At 45.1% G+C, this 20654-nt stretch overlaps 1 protein-coding gene across 1 annotated transcript in view; it reads right to left on the bottom strand.

The window, feature by feature from the left end:
• The window catches only part of frem1b (Fras1 related extracellular matrix 1b), a 66499-nt gene extending 48663 nt beyond the window's left edge, over positions 1–17836 (bottom strand). The window contains exons 1-16 of the mRNA XM_071344722.1: positions 17209–17836; positions 15061–15342; positions 14681–14775; positions 14152–14411; positions 13200–13399; positions 11792–12115; positions 11459–11567; positions 11031–11162; positions 5864–6208; positions 5451–5593; positions 4968–5164; positions 4481–4571; positions 4190–4357; positions 3682–3890; positions 3447–3540; positions 1474–1726 (exon numbers count right to left, since the gene is read on the bottom strand). Coding sequence (XP_071200823.1) covers positions 1474–1726; positions 3447–3540; positions 3682–3890; positions 4190–4357; positions 4481–4571; positions 4968–5164; positions 5451–5593; positions 5864–6208; positions 11031–11162; positions 11459–11567; positions 11792–12115; positions 13200–13399; positions 14152–14411; positions 14681–14775; positions 15061–15297 — 2857 coding nt within the window. The 5' untranslated portion in view covers positions 15298–15342; positions 17209–17836. The remainder of the gene's footprint in view (positions 1–1473; positions 1727–3446; positions 3541–3681; positions 3891–4189; positions 4358–4480; positions 4572–4967; positions 5165–5450; positions 5594–5863; positions 6209–11030; positions 11163–11458; positions 11568–11791; positions 12116–13199; positions 13400–14151; positions 14412–14680; positions 14776–15060; positions 15343–17208) is intronic.
• Between the last annotated feature and the right edge of the window lie 2818 nt (positions 17837–20654).

The raw sequence follows: 20654 nt of genomic DNA, 5'->3' as shown, positions 1-20654 counted from the left end.
CTATATCCACAGTAAAACGAGTCCTGTATCGACATAACCTGAAAGGCCGCTCAGCAAGGAAGAAGCCACTGCTCCAAACCCGCCATAAAAAAGCCAGACTATGGTTTGCAACTGCACATGGGGACAAAGATCGTACTTTTTGGAGAAATGTCCTCTGGTCTGATGAAACAAAAATAGAACTGTTTGGCCATAATGACCATCGTTGTGTTTGGAGGAAAAAGGGGGACGCTTGCAAGCCGAAGAACACCATCCCAACTGTGAAGCACGGGGGTGGCAGCATCATGTTGTGGGGGTGCTTTGCTGCAGGAGGGACTGATGCACTTCACAAAATACATGGCATCATGAGGCAGGAAAATTATGTGGATATATTGAAGCAACATCTCAAGACATCAGTCAGGAAGTTAAAGCTTGGTCGCAAATGGGTCTTCCAAATGGACAATGACCCCAAGCATACTTCCAAAGTTGTGGCAAAATAGCTTAAGGACAACAAAGTCAAGGTACTGGAGTGTCCATCACAAAGCCCTGACCTCAATCCTATAGAAAATGTGTGGGCAGAACTGAAAAAACGTGTGTGCGAGCAAGGAGGCCTACAAACCTGACTCAGCTACACCAGCTCTGTCAGGAGGAATGGGCCAAAATTCACCCAACTTATTGTGGGAAGCTTGTGGAAGGCTACCCGAAACGTTTGACCCAAGTTAAACAATTTAAAGGCAATGCTACCAAATACTAATTGAGTGTATGTAAACTTCTGACCCACTGGGAATGTGATGAAAGAAATAAAATCTGAAATAAATCATTCTCTCTACTATTATTCTGACATTTAACATTCTTAAAATAAAGCGGTGATCCTAACTGACCTAAGACAGGGCATTCTTTCTAGGAGTAAATGTCAGGAATTGTGAAAAACTGAGTATAAATGTATTTGGCTAAGGTGTATGTAAACTTCCGACTTCAACTGTACATGTGCAGGTTGGAGCAGGGGGCTGCCACACTGGGCGCCCGTGGAGCAGTTGTTGTGGGGTGTTAAGTGCTAAGATTTGATACCAGCAACCCTCCAGCTGCCAGCTCACTTCCCACCAGATTTGTCCTGTCAGACCCGGGATTCGAACGGGCAACCCTCTGGTTCCTGGCTTGCCTCTCTAACCTCTAGGAGTCAAAAGTTCAGTTGACTCTCAAACTCTTTCTCTTCTTTTGGAAGGCACTAGGTTAATTCAGCGGAGTCCATTGCAATTACATATGCCTTCTGGTTAAACCAGACTAAATGCTACGATCAAATCAGGCTACCTATGGATTGCGCTCATGGATAAAACATCTGGATTTTTAACAATTGTTTTCCCCAATGATCCACACCTAGCCTGGCCCCATATCTGTTTGTGCTGTCTTGTCGACTCCTATGGTCATTGTCCTATGGTCATTGTCCTAAGGTCAATGGCGAAACAGCAAAAACAGATCCGGGATCAAGCTAATCCTCACCTGTGTGTATGTAGTAGATGAGCCCCTGCAGGATGTCCTGTTGGGAGAACTTGTCCACAGTAACCCCCCCTCTCTGCAACTCCCCCCTGGCAGGGGTCCGGGCCAGCATGTAGATTAGCCTGGCATCATCACTGTCTGCGTCCGTGGCAAACAGGTACTCAGCTGTGACCTGAACCAGGCCCCCTTCCTCACAGGTCAGCCCCCCACGCAGCCCTGGTCCTAGTTGGGGGGGCTCGTCATTCACTGGTAGGATCTGTGTAGGGGGAGGGTGGGGAGAAGGCCACAATGGAGCAAGAGAAAGATGGCATTCGCACTTTCTACTTTTCCCTTACATTTTCCATTTTCCTTTCATACCTAGACTACACTAGCGTTCAAAAGTTTGGGGTCACTTAGAAATGTCCTTGTTATCCATGATAACATACATGAAATGAGTTGCAAAATGAATAATACATATAGTCAAAACGTTAACAAGGTTATAAATAATGATGTTTAATTTAAATAATAATTGTGTCCTTCAAACTTTGCTTTCGTCAAAGAATCCTCCATTTGCAGCAATTACAGCCTTGCAGACCTTTTGGCATTCTAGTTGTCAATTTGTTGAGGTAATCTGAAGAGATTTCAGCCCATGCTTCCTGATGCACCTCCCACAAGTTGGATTGGCTTGATGGGCACTTCTTACATACCATACGGTCAAGATGCTCCCACAACAGCTCAATAAGGTTGAGATCCGGTGACTGTGCTGGACGCTCCATTATAGACAGAATAACAGCTGACTGCTTCTTCTCTAAATAGTTCTTGCATAGTTTGGAGCTGTGCTTTGGGTCATTGTCCTGTTTTAGGAGGAAATTGGCTCCAATTAAGTGCCGTCCACAGGGAATGGCATGGCGTTGCAAAATGGAGTGATAGCCTTCCTTCTTCAAGATCCCTTTTACCCTGTACAAATCACCCACTTTACCACCACCAAAGCACCCCCAGACCATCACATTGCCTCCACCATGCTTGACAGATGGCATTAAGCACTCCTCCAGCATCTTTTATGCATCTCACGAATGTTCTTCTTTGTGATCCGAACACCTCAAATTTAGATTTGTCTGTCCATAACACTTTTTTCCAATCTTCCTCTGTCCAGTGTCTGTGTTCTTTTGCCCATCTTAATATTTTATTTTTATTGGCCAGTCTGCGATATGGCTTTTTCTTTGTAACTCTGCCTAGAAGGCCAGCACCCCGGAGTCACCTCTATACTGTTGACGTTGAGACTGGTGTTTTGCGGGTATGAAGCTGCCAGTTGACGACTTGTGAGGCGTCTTTTTCTCAAACTAGACGCTCTAATGTACTTGTCCTCTTGCTTAGTTGTGCACCGGGGCCTACCACTCCTCTTTCTATTCTGGTTAGAGTCGGTTTGCGCTGTTCTGTGAAGGGAGTAGTACCCAGCGTTGTACGAGATCTTCAGTTTCTTGGTAATTTCTCGCATGGAATAGCCTTCATTTCTCAGAACAAGAATAGACTGACGAGTTTCAGAAGAAAGTTCTTTGTTTCTGGCCATTTTGAGCCTGTAATCAAACCCACAAATGCTGATGCTCCAGATACTCAACTAGTCTAAAGACGGTCAGTTTTATTGCTTCTGTAATTTGAACAACAGTTTTCAGCTGGGCTAACATAATTGCAAAAGGGTTTTCTAATGATCAATTAGCTTTTTAAAATGATAAACTTGGATTAGCTAACACAACGTGCCATTGGAACACAGGAGTGATGGTTGCTGATAATGGGCCTCTGTACGCCTTTGTAGATATTCCATAAAAAATCTGCCGTTTCCAGCTACAATAGTCATTTACAACATTAACAATGTCGACACTGCATTTCCAATCAATGTGATGCTTTTTTAATGGACCAAAAAAAATCAATTTTCATTCAAAAACAAGGACATTCCTAAGTGACCCCAAACTTTTGAACGGTAGTGTATATAGCCTACTCACCTGGACTGGTAAGAACACATGAGCAGAGTTGACACCATCAGTTACTGTTAGACCAACAGTGTCCTCCACAGTCTCAGAGTCATCATGGATGTACCTGCAATGAGACATTTAGGATTTAAAAAAAAAATGGACATAGATTGGTTTACCGTGATTAACCTCAAACGAAACCAAATCCTTACACGGGCTGCCTCCCTCTATCGTCTAGCCCCCCTTATCGTGCCACTATATGTCCCACCTGACTCGGAGACCTCTCAGGTCTTGGAGGATGAAGGTGTCACCCTGGCGGAGCTCTCGCCCCTGCAGCTCCAGCTTCCCGTGGATGGGCGTAGTCTGCACCCCTACTCTGAGCTTGTCCTCCAAGCTGTCCCCGTCCCGCACCAACAGGTGCTCCTCCGTGAAGAAGGCCCCTCCTCCTTCCTCCACTCTCAGTAGGTTGGTGAACACCTGAGGAGGTCCAGGATAACGAGATGGAAATCGATGGAGGTGGAGATAGAAACAGAGTTGATAGAGAAAGAGAATGGTAACGGATTCGTTTGGTGCAGATACCGAGTGGAACGGATTTTCGCATTTGAAATGTTTCAATGTCTATGTCACGGTTCTAGACCGTCAATACCAAAGCAGTTCATAAAAGACACTGTTCACCTTCATGACTAGCATTTATCTTCTTTTTTCTTCCTCATGTAACATGGTGTTGTTAATAAATATTTCACTTGACCAGAGAACCCCCCCACCCACCCACCCACCTCGGGAGCCTGGTTGTCCACAGGAGTGACGGTGACGTTGAAGAGCAGATCAGTGGTGGTTCCACCGTGGTGGTCACTCACAGAGAACAAAAACTGGACAAACAGTGGCTCTGGACCGATGTCCTCGATGGGGGGCATGTACCCCACCTTCATGTGGTTGACTGCATGCTGACGGACACAACACATGTTGCTGCGTGAGGTTTAGTAATAATAGGCATTTGTAATCAAAATGAATATACCTGCACACTACATGCATGTCAGTGTATTGGCGCACTATATTGGTGAGCGTACCTGGGTGAATGACTTTAACACAGGGACCATTGGGTCTTTCTTCATGGAGTGGGTGCTGTCTGTGTAGAATAGTCGCCCTGCATCAGGTAGCCTGCAATCAGGGCCACAAACACACTCTGTTAGACGGTGCTAATAATTCCCATTTATTTAGGCTTGGGGCGTGATTGTGCTGGTACAAATCCAGCAAAACGAAAATTTTAGGATTTTCATTTTGAAGAGCATTTTCCCTTTAAACGTCATAAACCTCATGCATTAAACAATACATCTGAAACCATATTTATTCATATTTATTGGCCTCAGCTAAGCTGGTGACACAGCCACAGTAAAGTCCATGAAGTGAACAACCATGGTTGTGACTACGAGAGAGAGAGAGAGAGAGAGAGAGAGAGAGAGAGAGAGAGAGAGAGAGAGAGAGAGAGAGAGAGAGAGAGAGAGAGAGAGAGAGAGAGAGAGAGAGAGAGAGAGAGAGAGAGAAGTTGTACTGTACCCTGGCCGTGTGGGGCTGAAGCAGGGTGTGGTGATGAAGAAGGAGAGGTCCGTGTCTGGGTGCTCTGTGTCCCTGAAGTGGATGTGACTCTGGGTCAGGTAGACCACGTCAGTCTCCCTCACCGTAACCGAGCGAACGCTGCCAGACACCTCAACCGGAAGCTGGTCTTTGACTGGGAAAACGTGGATCACCACAGTCTGTGTTGTGGTTGGAGGGCACAGAGGACAGCACAATGGAATATGGAAAAAACGGAAAACAATGGAATATGGAAAATGGAACGTTTCAGACGAATAGATATTTAAAGGGGTTGTAATATAAACATATGATCCCCAAAATATTTTTTCTCCCAGATGATATTTTGGCCTTTCACTGTATTCACTGCCTTACCATCGACTTCTAGTTAAAATATCCCCAATTTCAAGTATTGCAACGTAACAGTAATGTGCCATATGGAATATCGGGTTTAGATCTTTGCACGCTTACGTGTCTGTGGGACAGGTTTGGGGGTTGATGGCTGTCTGAGAGGGTGAAGTCAAAGGTGTCCTCAAAAGACTCCTCTCCAGAGTGTCTGTAATAGATCAGCCCCATGAACAGATCCCTCTGCAGGAAACTCTTCACTGGCACGCCTATAGGAAATCACAACCCAGGCATCAACAGAGACATCGAATGCATAGAAGGGGAATTTCCTCAATGCAAGATAGTAGATACAGAAGGAGAGCAAACTACCCGTCTCATGTTTAAGGCCTCATCAGACCTCAACAAACACAATCAATGTAGTTCACACACAGGTTGAACCTAACTTGCTTAAATGCCAATTCTATGTGGTTGGACTATCAGCAACCAGGCAATAAAAGCAATCAAAAATGTATATACAATTTGTGATGATATCCTATTACCTGGCTGTTGTGGGTGGGCCTTCTTGACCACCTCTCCAGCGCGGGGGAAGGTGAGGAGCTGGTACAGGATGTAGTCATCACTCGAGTCCAGGTCGGAGGCCAGCAGCATGTACTCTTCCACCAGCACCTCGCCGCCCTCCTGCACTTCCAATGCCACATTGTTGATAAGGAACGGCGCCGTGTCATCCTTGGGCAGGATGTTGATGGGGAACTTGTGGCGGATGCTGTGGCGCCCGTCTGTGATGCGGAAGACAATGTGGTCGCGGGTGGTGTCGCTGTCCGAGTGATGGTAGACAACCACACCCTCTTGTAGGTCCCGTATCCGGAACATAAAGCCTTTACCACCTAGAAGGAGATGTTCGAATGAATGAATGAATGAATGAATGAATTAATGAACGAATGAATGAATTGGAAAGGTGACTTTTCTTTGGAGGATTTTTTTCTCATTTATGTAGGCCAGTGAGATTCAAATCAACTGATTTTGGAATGTATTTAACCCATGTTAAAATGTTGTTGTTTTTTAATGATATTTTTTGGGTTACAAATTTGGGTCACTATAGCATGTAGTATGTCCTCATGGTAACACTTTCTTTGACGCCCAGTGTCATAACACGTTATGACATGGTCATAATCATGTCATAATATTTCCTAACAGCTGACAAAACTTGTCATAACATGGTCGTAACACTCATGGCCCATATATTTACACGTGGTGACATATATTGTGTTATTCTATGGCTGGTTATGACACCTCCAGTTGAAGTTAGAAGTTTACTTACACCTTAGCCAAATACATTTAAACTAAGCTATTCACAATTCCTGACCTTTAATCTTAGTAAAAATGTCTGTCTTAAGTCAGTTAGGATCACCACTTTATTTTAAGAATGTGAAATGTCAGAATAATAGTAGAGAGAATTATTTATTTCAGCCTTTGTTTCTTTCATCACATTCCCAGTGAGTCAGAAGTTTACATACACTCAATTAGTATTTGGTAGCATTGCCTTTAAATTGTTTAACTTGGGTCAAACGTTTCAGGTAGCCTTCCAAAAGCTTCCCTCAATAAGTTGGGTGAATTTTGGCCCATTCCTCCTGACAGAGCTGGCGTAACTGAGTCAGGTTTGTACGCCTCCTTGCTCACACATGCTTTTTCACTTCTGCCCACACATTTTCTATAGGATTGAGGTCAGGGCTTTGTGATGGACACTCCAATACCTTGACTTTGTTGTCCTTAAGCCATTTTGCCACAACTTTGGAAGTATGCTTGGGGTCATTGTCCATTTGGAAGACCCATTTGCGACCAAGCTTTAACTTCCTGACTGATGTCTTGAGATGTTGCTTCAATATATCCACATAATTTCCCTGCCTCATGACGCCATCTATTTTGTGAAGTGCACCAGTCCCTCCTGCAGCAAAGCACCCCCACAACATGATGCTGCCACCCCCGTGCTTCACGGTTGGGATGGTGTTCTTCGGCTTGCAAGCCTCCTCCTTTTTCCTCCAAACATAACGATGGTCATTATGGTCAAACAGTTCTATTTTTGTTTCATCAGACCAGAGGACATTTCTCCAAAAAGTACGATCTTTGTTCCCATGTGCAGTTGCAAACCGTAATCTGGCTTTTTTATGGCGGTTTTGGTCCTTCCTTGCTGAGCGGCTTTTCAGGTTATGTTGATATAGGACTCATTTTACTGTGGATAGAGATACTTTTGTACCTGTTTCCTCCTGCATCTTCACAAGGTCCTTTGCTGTTGTTCTGGGATTGATTTGCACTTTTCGCACCAAAGTACATTAATCTCTAGGAGACAGAACGCGTCTCCTTCCTGAGCGGTATGACGGCTGTGTGGTCCCATGGTGTTTATACTTGCGTTCTATTGTTTGTACAGATGAACGTGGTACCTTCAAGCGTTTGGAAATTGCTCCCAAGGATGAACCAGACTTGTGGCGGTCTACAATTTTGTTTCTGAGGTCTTGGCTGATTTCTTTTGATTTTCCCATGATGACAAGCAAAGAGGCACTGAGTTTGAAGGTAGGCCTTGAAATACCTCCACAGGTACACCTTCAATTGACTCAAATTATGTTAATTAGCCTATCAGAAGCTTCTAAAGCATTACATAATTTTCTGGAATTTTCCAAGTTGTTTAAAGGCACAGTCTACTTAGTGTATGCAAACGTCTGACCCACTGGAATTGTGATACAGATTATTTAAAAAACCCACATTTATTCAATTATGTTTTTTCCCTGCCAAGAAGTTTCCTTTCATTTAAAAGTTTGTTTCCTAAGTTATTTGTTGTTGTTGTTAAAAAAAAAAAAACATCATATTTTAAATAACTTGCAGAAAATACACAGAAAATGACACTGTCATGAAGCATTATGACCATCATATCTGCTCCTGAAATCTGCTCCTGCATTCATCCCAGTCATCAACAACAGCGCATTGGGCTAGGTGCATGTCTGACATCAATATGTTCTGCAATTACAATGATCATTTAATATGGTTCATTTCAGAAAATTTTAAATAACAACCACACTGTTGACAAGTAGGCTACGGTGTAATGGGATGTTTTGCTGGTGTGGTAGGTTCTGGGGGTTCTGACACTCTTATGTAGGTGTCATAACCAGCCATAAAATAATGCAATATATGTCACAAAGGTCTAAATATAATGGTCATGACAGTGTTATGACCATATTATGACAGGTTATGACAAGTTATGTCAGCTGTTATGACATGGTTATCAAATCAAATCAAATGTATTTATATAGCCCTTCTTACATCAGCTGATATCTCAAAGTGCTGTACAGAAACCCAGCCTAAAACCCCAAACAGCAAGCAATGCAGGTGTAGAAGCACGGTGGCTAGGAAAAACTCCCTAGAAAGGCCAAAACCTAGGAAGAAACTTAGAGAGGAACCAGGCTATGAGGGGTGGCCAGTCCTCTTCTGGCTGTGCCGGGTGGAGATTATAACAAAACATGGCCAAGATTTTCAAATGTTCATAAATGACCAGCATGGTCAAATAATAATAATGACAGTGGTTGTCGAGGGTGCAGCAAGTCAGCACCTCAGGAGTAAATGTCAGTTGGCTTTTCATAGCCGATCATTAAGAGTATCTCTACCGCTCCTGCAGTCTCTAGAGAGTTGAAAACAGCAGTTCTGGGACAGGTAGCACGTCCGGTGACTGTATCATAACATGTTATGACGCTGGGTGTCAAGTAAAGTGTTACCGGCGCCATGTATTGTAAGTTAACACCACTACAGCATATTAAGGCTAACCATACAGTACATCAGGAAATTGGTTACTTGGATATTTGACATGGTGTTATGAGAAGCACCCTAAGGTGGACATCCCGCACTCTTGCCAAAGCCACTTCATGTTTTCATTTATTAATGATTTCTCACAAATAAGCATTTTTTATAATGTTGGATGCATATTGTCATTTGGAAATAACAAGTTTAGCTTTTGCCTAAAGGCACTACGCGCTGGCTCAGGCTTTTCCCTGTTGCTGAAAAACAGAGAGGGAAAGATGGCGTCCTTCCCAGGCTAGCGTGCTGTGGCGGCTGCCCAACGCGACGATGGCCCACTCCTGCTTGCCAGGGAGACAGAAGGGCAAGGTCACAAGACAGATTGAGTGATGAATGGTCGCGCACAAAACCTCATTAGCAGCAACTTTACTGCGGGGGAAATGGGGGAAACGGCTACAAGTCCAACGGAGAAACAACTTGGTAATTGGGCCCAAAGGTGGCAGTGGGCAGCAGGCCCAAAAACAAAACAAAAAACACAGGTTCCCAAGTCGGAGGACAGTGTGGAGTATGAAGAAACAGTCAGGCAGCTTTCCATTTGGCTGAAGGCGTTGGACCAAACGTGCTCTGACACTCCCCAGCGTCGACGTCCCGAGTCGGAGGTCAAGGGTGAGCAATTCCCTCTGCCCGCCAAGTCCTCCAGAGACACTGTATATTGGTGGGCCAGAACTCTCACTGAACTGAGTGGAGCCATGAAGAAAATTAGCAAACAGGTTCTGATAAGGGAGAACGGGAGCCAAAACTTTTGGTTCCGTTTTTTTCCCTCGCTCTCTATATATCACGGGGGGGGAGTCATCAATCAGTATGAAAACGACCCTCCCCCATCCAAATAACAACAACATAAACAGCAATTAAAGTGATAGCGGGATGGGTGTGGGTGGGACGGTTGTTTGAGCAGGTGCTGCTGTTCATCGGATGGCCCTACAGGAGGGAATGGGATGGAGTCAGTGGCCGATGGGAACTGAAGTTAGTCCAAACTGGAAACTACCGAACTGAAAGAAACCACCAGCTCAGCCTCTCTGTAAGGGACTAGCCTTCTACACAGCCCAGATTGACAGAGCAAAATGGTCCCTTATGAGTCGTTCAAAACAATAACCAAAGCCACCACTGTAACCGAACACGTCACCACTGTAACCTCAATAAAACCACACAAAGCATTTGCGCTTCTCTCTCACTGTCCAAAGTAGCCATGAAAGGTTACGTCCCTAGCCTTGTCTGTCGTCTTCTCTCTCTCTCTTAAAAAAAAAAAACAGGTCTGCGCTTGGGACAGCGCATCTGCTCTTTGTGCACAGTGGCATGAAATGACATAAGTCTCCCCAATCTGCTTCACTCAGGGCCTGTGCAAACAAAGGCCTGTCTCCCCGTGCGCTGGAGTGGAAGGACAGACGCCGGCACGCTGAAGACAGCTTTGTGTGCGAGGGCCCCTGGCGAAAGTGGCAACGGCCCATTTTACACCTGATTAGGAAACACATGCAGGCCACCTCACATATGCTTCGGGAGCCGCGCCGCCGTCCCCAACGGATGGGAAACACATGGAAGCAAAAGGGCGGAAAAGGGCAGGCGTTCCTGGGAATCTTCAGGGTGGCACTCCGGATACCAGCACAGAACTCCAAGGACGGGTTCAAAAATGTGTAATTATTTTCCTGAATGTTCTGTGATAAGGAAGTGCATCAACGATTCAACAAATGTTTTGGTTGTGCGTTCTTTTACTTTGTATTGTGACATTTTGTCATTTACTTTGAATAGTGACAATGTCTAGTTTTCATGTCTCATTTTCCATATGTGTCATATCAAGAAAGTTCTATGTTACAGTTCTATCTGCAATGTTCTGAAAGTCTCACCTAACTGAACCCACCCCATCTGACCTCTCACCTCTGACACTGAGTCGTCCATGCAGAGGTCCGTCCACGGCCACCAGGTAGACAGCATCAATGTTGTCACTGTCAACGATCTGGAGATCCTCCCAGGTGATTGGCCGAGACTGACCCTCCAACAGATCCAACCCTGCCAGGATAGGTTGGTATCAGCATCCTGTCTTTATCAGTGTATTTTTATTTTATTGATTTGATTTATTTGACCATTTAAAAACATAATTCAGCCACACAAGTGGATAAACTGAATGAACACCTTATTTCCATTGTGGACTCAATGTACTGATATGTCGGACATGCCACTATATACCACATACAGTAGCCTACAATACAGACATAAATACAAGCTCCTCAATGGGTTTGCATCATTCAATCTCTTATGATGGCAATTTTTTTGCAATTCAATGTGATGTTTTGATGTTTTGATACCCATGTTCCACGAGACTCTGGGTGCGTTTGTCTCAGCTGCTCTGATGGAGAAGTGAACCATAATGGGTGGGCTGGCTACATAGGAACCGTCAATAGCCTGGAACTCAACCTGCAGGAAATGGAATAGATATAGCATTAGTTTAATATTACGTTTCCACTCATTCTACAGCTACAATCTCTCTAAATGTGACTTTGAAGATGAAAAAGGCACTGGAAAGCATTTCTCATTAACCAGCAGGCCAGCTCAGTAGAAGCTTGGCTCAGCTCGACTTGTCTTAGCTTGGCTCAGTGGTGTGAAAAGGGCCCAAGAGCTCTATTGCTCCACCTCAGTACCTCATAGTTCCTCCTCCCTGTATGACTACTATTGGGCGGCTGGTAGGCTATCTTCATCTCGTGTAGGTCCTGCCAGATGAAGGAGTGGCAGGTTTTGGTGTGGTCGTCCAGGTGGGCGATGTAGCCCTGGGCGGGGGGCTTTGTCACGTTGAACACCAGGCGCTCCTGGGGGGTCTCTCCGTCCTTGGCGTCCAGCGTGGCCGTGGTCAGGGGGGTGAGGATGAACTGGTCCGCCTCCAGGATGAAGGAGGCCATGAAGGCGGCCTGCGGAGGCTGGTTCTGCATGGCCCCATGGATCAGCACGGGCAGCCACACCGCCTCCGTCTGGGGGACAGACAGAGGTTAGTGGCATTGAATAGGTTAAACACACCTTTCTTTTCTAATGAGATACTACTTAAAGCTGGAATTGAAGGGGGGAAATAGTGCCACTGGCCGCCACAGGCACATTTGTTATTGTTTTTGTTTAGTTGACAAAACGGAGGTGAGCAGCGACATTAATATCTTGTATTCTGAGAAGATGGCAGCCATGTTCTGTGTATGTTTGGTAGGACGTTGATGGAATATTCTCCTAACCCATAGAAAACTGGACATAGGAATGTTGTTGCAACCTTCCCATGAAACATGTCTAGAACATTAATATTGAATATTCTGAGAACACGGTAACCACGTTCTGGGTGATTTCTGTTTGACATTAAGTGAATGGGTCTCTTGGAAACGGTCCTTACACGTTACTGACCTAATGAGATTCTTAAGAGAACGTTCTCTAAAGTTGTGGGAACGCTTGTTGTTAGATGTGAAACGACTCATCCCATTCAGCATTGTGGTCTGTATCATCCAATCACAGAGCAGATACAAGTCATGTGACTTGCACTCATTCGCTAAATATCTTTAGGTCCCGCACCCCTTAGTGACTGTTGTTAGTCAAGCATGAGCCAAATCCCTGGATTCTACCACAACTACACAGAGAATTGCCACAAGAAATTGTATTATATCCCTAAAATAAACCATGAGATCTGTTAGCGAACAGATGGTGGCAGTCGATAGCACTGTCACAGGCGCAACCTGAACTTGTAGGTCCCGTTAGAACAGACCCAGGGCCTGTTTCTGTGCGCCAATCTTTTTTCTTGAGAGGATAGTTGTGGGGACAGAACATAATTATAAATAATTTTTACACTGCAAATTGTCTGCAAGAAGCCCAAAACAGATATAGTATTTGACAAAAACATAATCATTTTAAACCTTGATTACATTACGATTTAAGCGTGGGAATAGTTGGGAAAAGATTTAAAATAGCTTTGAGCTGATTTCCTGGTGATTTTTAAAATCAGCCGCGGGATGAATTTGGCTCGCGGGCCGACTATTGGGGAACCCTGCCATACAGTATGTTACAGTTACAGTAGTCTCTTACCTCCAGCAGTGCTCTGGAGGCCTGGTCCCGTAGCTCCACTCTGATAGGGATGTAGTCAATCTCCGGAGATGGGGGACTCAGGTGCTGGTACTTCAGAGCCAAGCTGAGGAACTCGTGGCAGGTGGCTTTGAGGAAACGCACCTCCTTGGTGCTATGGAGGCAGGGCTTGTTTCCTGGACAGGGGTCTCCAGTTTGTCTGCCTTGGGTGAATGATCGTTGGGAGACGTATGTCAATCAATGGAAGTTTACCTGAGGCTTGTTAAATATACAGAGCAACTACGGAGAAGAATCAAAGAGAGTGGCTTTGCAAAATCACGTTCAACACAAGGGACAAAAAAGTGAGTGACAGTGTTTGATTCCTTTGCTGTACATGTTCAGTAGTATCAATTATCTGACAGGACAAAAGCTCCCAGATGTGATGCCATACGAATGTAGGATCTTAATTTGAGCCAGTTTGCTACTGCAGGAAAATAATCCTGCAGCAACAGGAAATGTGAATTATTATGTGGATTATAATTAATGGATATTTTTGTAGGGGTTGATGCATTTTTCTTGAGGGAACATCAAATCTGCCATTTTGTTAATACATTTTAGGAAATTACAACCTTCAGATGCCTTTTTAAACCTCAAACACACTACAAGTTTTAAAGGTCCTGCTTTGCAGGAAAGTTCTCCTGCAACACGGTGATCAAATTACGATCCTACATCTGTAATGCCAGTCTGGATCTAGGCCAAATAATTATACAATAACTAAATCACTGTGTCTATAAGACTGCATTGATAATAGGGCTACTGATCCAAATTCTGCATTGGATCGTCCATCCCTGCCACGAGTGAACCGGGATTCGAACTCATGTTCACAACAACACAACATACTCACGAAGCACCTTCAATATCATTGCATTTCCAACGTGTTGACCAGTAGCGGGATATGGATGATGCCATGCTTTACCTTTCCTCAGCCCGGGGTCCTCCTCGGTCACCAGCTGCCCCAGGGAGGGTACACTGGTCTCTGGGGTGAGCAGCCGCACGGTGCAGGCCACGTCGGGCTGACTGCGGATGCTAAGGACGCCGCCGTCAATGGCGTTGGACAGGCCGTAGAACTGGGGGACCACCAGGGGAGTGCTGCCCAGCTCTACCAGGCTGCTCTCAGGTTCCACCACAATCATCCTCAACACCACCGTCTCCACCAAGGTGTCGGAGACTGTGAACCTGAAATAAGTTGGAGCATACTCATCTCGACTACTTTTGAGATCCGAAAACGTATTATGACAAACTTTGAATTTGGAGTGCAATCAATAAAACTCAAACAGCACCGTGTCTCAATGCATTTCTGGTGGGACCTCACTTTTTTGTTTAAGCCCAGCACTACCACTACCATCTATTTTCCAGCCTTGTTTTCATTCATCTCAGTTAACCAAGTGTGACGTGTGCTAAAAGCATTATAAATAAAGTTGGAATTTGAATGTGTGTGGTCCTACCTGTATACTCTCAACATGACCGTGTCTTCCTCCAGCAGGGGACTGCCATTATGGATGTACTTCACTTCGTCAGGCAGGAAATGGCAGTCAAACACCTGCAACAAAATCGGCCACGACACCGTTACACTTCACATAACTAGACAGCAACACACTGATATAGAGCACGCACAGCCACACAGTACAATACCCTGTTAAAATAGCTACACATTCTAATAATGTGTTGTAGTTCACATACACTGTTATAGCATGTCATACACCTGTGGATATATTCTGAAGACTGCAATAGGTAGCTAGTAAAGAAGCAGAAACAAAATGGCCGCTTTGCTTTAGATTTGCTTACATTTGTCATCATTGAAAAGTAACGGACTAGATCCTCTCACCTGAGGAGTGAGTTTCCCTACTCTCTGAGTCACCGGCTCATTGAGCACCACCTCCACCTTACAGTCTGATGTCTGGTCCACGTTGAACTGCAGCTCCTTGTCTGTCACAAACACAGACCTCCCCCGGCCAACCTGGACCCCTGAGTTCACCCGCACCAGACTCTGCTGGGCGCAGGCATGTGGTAGGACAGCCATCAGGGTCAACAACATCCAGGAATGGACCCCGGCCACCGCCATTTTGGCTCAATGTCTGTTGGTTGTATCAGGTGTTTTGATGGAGGCCTGAGAAAGGGTTTTATCACAAAACAATGAGCCAGATATTTCACCGGATGTATAAATGCGAAGCATCCGGTTGGCGTTTCCACTCACTACCAAATATGGTGATGAGAGGAAGCCCAGTGGCCGGCAGAGTGAGAAGATGGAGTGAGATGGACTTTGGCCGACATTCTGCAAATTTTCTCATTGATGAAACATTTGATCTCTATACAGTTTTCTGTTTGCAAAACTAAAATCTGTAACAAACAGAGTGGACTGCGTTTTTAAGACTTTATCCTTTGTCAAAATTCCCCAAAAACGGCATTGTTTAGAAGGAGTGCAAGGGCGAATTGAGTTATGGCACACACGCACTTCACAGAGTAGGCGTTCCTAAACAGAAATATGCAAATAAATGCTAGAACGAACCAATAGGATCTAACTAGCTAGTGCTTGGCTCTACCCACCTCCTTGCTTGTTCTGCCCACTATGATTAATTTGCTCCCATTGGAAACGACAGGCTCTGGTCTATCTTGGGTTAGTTATACAAATCTTTGGTTTTACGGTGGGGCTTGATGTATAGTAGACACAGAATGGACTCTACACAATCAGGCAGTTTCTCTAGTCTTTCAATGTCTCTCAGATACCTTTAAGACGATTGCCTCAGCAATGGCCGACTTTCTTGTTCCATCTCCATCTAATAGACAGCAAAACCTGAAGGAAAAAGATGAATAAAACTCTCCAACACAAAGTCTGTCTATAATCAGCCAGCAGTCAAACGCAGCCAGTAGTCTACTCTACAGGCGACTCGCTCCGGAAACGCCTTCATCCTCCATTTCACTTCAAAACAAGCCCCCATTGCAGGAAACAAGGGGTTAATCTGTGTGACCCCAGCGAGGTGCTGGAAATGGCATCGGGGGGGCGGAAGGATCAAAGGGGGGGGGGGGGGGGGCGAGGACTGGAGCCCGCGTGTGTCACTACCCATTCTGCCAGACGTACGTTACATCGTTAGCGTAGTGAAGGCTAGCAGCCTTTCATCTATCAGCCAGACAAAGGTAGGCTAGGACCATAGAAATAGAATGACTAGCGAGTCTATTTCTATGCTAGACTCAATTTCTAGACTTTGAGCAGAGACAACCAGCACAGTAAAGAGAACGAGTAGAAAGATTGCTGGTAGACTAGAATAGGTCTGTTAACATTTCGCCAGCTGTTTCTATTGTCTGTAATTAGTCACTGTAGCTAAATCGAAAACATATTTGTTTAGTTGGGCAATTGTTAGGCAAGCTAACAATGTAGCATACCTCCTCATAGCCCTCTAGAAGAAAAAAAAAGAAATGTATCTGGATATTTCTAAGAAGACACCTAGGCTAATTTATCGGGTGTGTGGTAGATTCCTCCAGTTTCATTATTGAGAGGGAGACAAACAAATAAAGTAGATCGACGCTTATCATTTCCCTGCCTATCTACGTGCACTTAACATTAACATGACATTAATAACAACTGGTTAACTTGAAGGGGAAGTCCAGGATTTTACAACTTAATGTAAGCACAGCGGAAACGGAAATGTTTGTGTTCCCGTGTGTTACTGCAGCAGTTAATGTCTAAACCATACATCCTTAGAGCAGAGTCATTAATGAAGAGTGGCGTGGCATTGTGCATCGACTTTTCCGTGCTCAAGAGATGGCAAAACCCTCCAGAGAACGTTTCCAGTAAACCTCCACTGCTCTAATTGTTAGTCGTAAGTGTTAGAAGCAGAAAAAAAGAGAGAGAGAATAAAAGAGAGCAATCCCTACTTTTACCGAAACTAGCCAGGAGGCAAGGCTCTTATCATAGTGCGACAAAGTGCTGGAAGTGTGTGTGTGTGTGTGTGTGATGCATGCAGCCGTTGGCACATACCTGCAGTTGGAGCTGTCCTAAAGGTCCCTTCTCCGGGAACCATCTGCACACGCTCAGAGAGGAGGGATCCTGTCAACTCACACACACACACACACACACACACACTCACAACCCTCCTGAAACCACGCCGTCACTGGGAAAACTCTGGCATCCCAACACAAAAAAAGGACCACAGCCGAGACAAAACACAGGGGAAAGACCTGTGAGATAGTGAGAACAAAAGCACACACACACAGGGTTCTCCACGTCTGTTAGAGGTCGTCTTCCTGCCAGACTGTTGGGAAGCACACAGAGAGCGTGAAAGAGAGGGAAAGAAAGAGGGAGAGAGGGAGAAGGGGAAAGGGAAGGGGGAGAGGGAAAAACTGCTTAACCTCAAAAACACAGGAAATGTGGGGAACAGTTCCAAGAGGTTTACTTCTCTATCGCTCTCTCCTGCACTCACAATCCCAGATGTTCTTATTCCCCAAAGAAGACAAACCTCAGACCCCACTGCAGTCAAAGAGAGCGAGAGAGAGAGGGGGAGAAGGTGAAAGAGAGAGGGGGAGTGAGCGGAGGAGAAAGATAGTGAGAGAAAGAGGGAGAGCTAGAGACGGAGAGAAAGGAGAAAGAGAGGCCCTGATTTGGTTAGAAGAAACTGTAGTTCTTCTGAAAGAGGGAAGAGCCAATAGCTTAGAAGTTAAAAGGTTTTTGTTGAGCCAACCTGTTTGCTGTGAAGCAGTAACTTTGATGTTTTATGGCATCACAGGCATCCTGGAAGGAGACTGGTGCTGCACAGAAAAGGAAAAGAAAGGAACAGAAACACAAAGGGTTTTCAGGAACCACACACTTTCTCTCCCTCTCCAGTTTACACTCACACCAATACTCTGCCTCGTTCTTGTTCACGTCTTTCTCTTTCACTCTTAAATGCGCGCTCGCGCATGCACACACACACGCGCATGCACACACACACACACACACACACACACACACACACACACACACACACACACACACACACACACACACACACACACACACACACACACACACACACACACACACACACACACACACACACACACACACACACACACACACGCCCCAGGCTGACCTGTGGGACAAAGACATACCACTCCCCCGCTGGGCTGCCTTTCTCAGTCGAATGAGGGGAGAAGAGTTGCCCTCTTCACCCAAGTCTGCACCCTCCCAACCTCTCTCTCTTTCTCTCTTGCTCTCTCTCTCGCTCTCTCTCCCGCTCTCTCTCTCGTTCACACACGCACACGCAAGCACACATCCCTACACCCCTCAGACCGAGCCCAGAGATCAGCAGCACCAGCAGTTCACTCACCCCACAACTCAACAGGTCATTATCCTATAGATGGATTCTGCAAGCGTGCATTGCATTGAGGACACTTAGGGAGCGTAACTAACGAGCACTTAACATATGGCTAAGTACATAAACACATCACTTCATAACGCTACGTAACACTGTCATAACATACAATATTTAATGAACAAATATGACAGCTTATGGCAATCGCCATTTCTCCTCTGCGACGACAGAAACCGTTACTTAGCTCGTTGGCTAAAGGTTTAGCCCTGTTATGACAGTGATGCAAGCTTCCTCTGATGGCTGAAGGTTGACAGGGTGTGCAGAAATCCAACCTGCCATTGTTGACATAGGCATTCCCATTCGTCCATAGCTTACAGGCAGAGGGGAAATGATGTGATTTCCTCAGGGAAACATTCTTGTCAGAATAGGGCTGTAAAGTAAGGGATATATCTTCAGACAAAAAAAACACTAGAAAGCACCATTTAGATTGACTTAGATAGTCTAGATGAGGAGAGACTATCTCGACAGGTTATCAAGGGGGGGGGGGGGGGGGGGCAGCAAAAAGAATAGTGTACAGCAGGGGTATTCAACTCTTGCCCTACGAGGTCCGGAGCCTGCTGGTTTTCTCTTCTGCCTGATCATTAAATTACACCCAGCTGATGTGCCCGGTCTAAAACAGTCCCTGACTAACCTATACGTACAGTCATTCCTGTGGTCTTCGATGGGCTCTGTATGGAACACCAGCAGCTAAAGTAAAACGGCAATATGTTAGAGCTGCAGCCATCCATTCATATCCCAGATAACTCCCTGGGTTTCCCTGAGTGATAAAACACATGTTGTGAGGAGAAAACAGAGGCTTCCTGACCTGGGCTACTTCAACTATAGGTTCACTGATGACAACTCCATTTGCGGACCGCTCCGGAAACGTCCGATTCCAGAAGTCCTTAAAATTGTAACCGTACAAAGTTATGGAGTAGGCTGTGGATAATTCAACTTGATAACTGGCGTAGGCCCATTGACTGAATACCACGAGCTGCATACGCACTGTTTTCTCCTAACCTGCTTAGATACAAATGCATGTACGCACGTACACATGAACCAACACACAACCCTAACCCTCAAGCCTAAAAAAAAGGCTTTTTCCATGTGGGGACCGGTGAAATGCCCACTTGTCCGAATGTTCTCTTTGTTTTACTATCCTTGTGAGGACTTCAAAAGCACACACACCCCACACAAACATACACACACTGGATGAGCAGTTTAAGTGCTCAGTGATTACTCGAGCAGATTCGGAGGCTGCACGCAGGCTGAGCTGAAGGCACAGACCTGTCAGTCGTCGTTAAGTCGCCACTGCGTCCAATCAGGGGTGTGTTCAGGCGTGTTTAATGAGGGGCTGACACAAAACACGGCCACTTGTTCTCTGCCTTGATCGAGCCGCTGGCTCAAATAAGCCTCTCAATCTGGTCCCCTCAGATAAAAGCCTCTGAGATTCAGATGAGAACCTCTCCCTATAGTGTTTTGCAGTTTCACATAGTTGGCCATGATCTCCACTGCGCTCTTAAGAAGAATTATGAAATAACACGAGAGGACGATCATGTGAAATAATATTCTATTGAAAGTTTGGTATTTTTTTTTACAAATAATGTTCTGTTTTGTAGTGTTTAATATCAACTTATTTAGAAGCATTTGCTTGAGGATAGCTCAACTCTGGGACAGCGTGAAGTGAATCTAAATATTGACCATCATTTTCCTCAGTAAATCCCATTTTAGATCAATGGGAGAAAGTCAATGGGAGAAAGTGAAAGTTTGTAATCTAATTTGTTGTTATATCTACATTTGACATTGTTATATTTAATATCTACATTTGACATTGTGCAGAGTAGAGGCACTGCCAGAAACGATGCTGTAGCTAGTTTTGATTGCAATTGAATCAAGTGTCCAGTGAATGTTGATGAATTCTGACTCGTACCCTTTGCGTTGTGACTTTAGGAGCGTGGTGGCACAACACTGGCCCTATGCCCACCTGACCCTGCAGGGGCCTGTCACAGCTTGGCCACCACTTCTCCACTTGAAGTTAATTTCTGTCCACTATTGACCCATGATTAAATTCTGGAACGCTCTCCTCAGACTGAAA

Source organism: Salvelinus alpinus, chromosome 16 (assembly GCF_045679555.1).
Source record: "Salvelinus alpinus chromosome 16, SLU_Salpinus.1, whole genome shotgun sequence".
Classification (NCBI taxonomy): Eukaryota; Metazoa; Chordata; class Actinopteri; order Salmoniformes; family Salmonidae; genus Salvelinus; species Salvelinus alpinus.
Note: the sequence above shows the minus strand (reverse complement) of the source record. Positions and strands in the feature narration are given on the sequence as shown.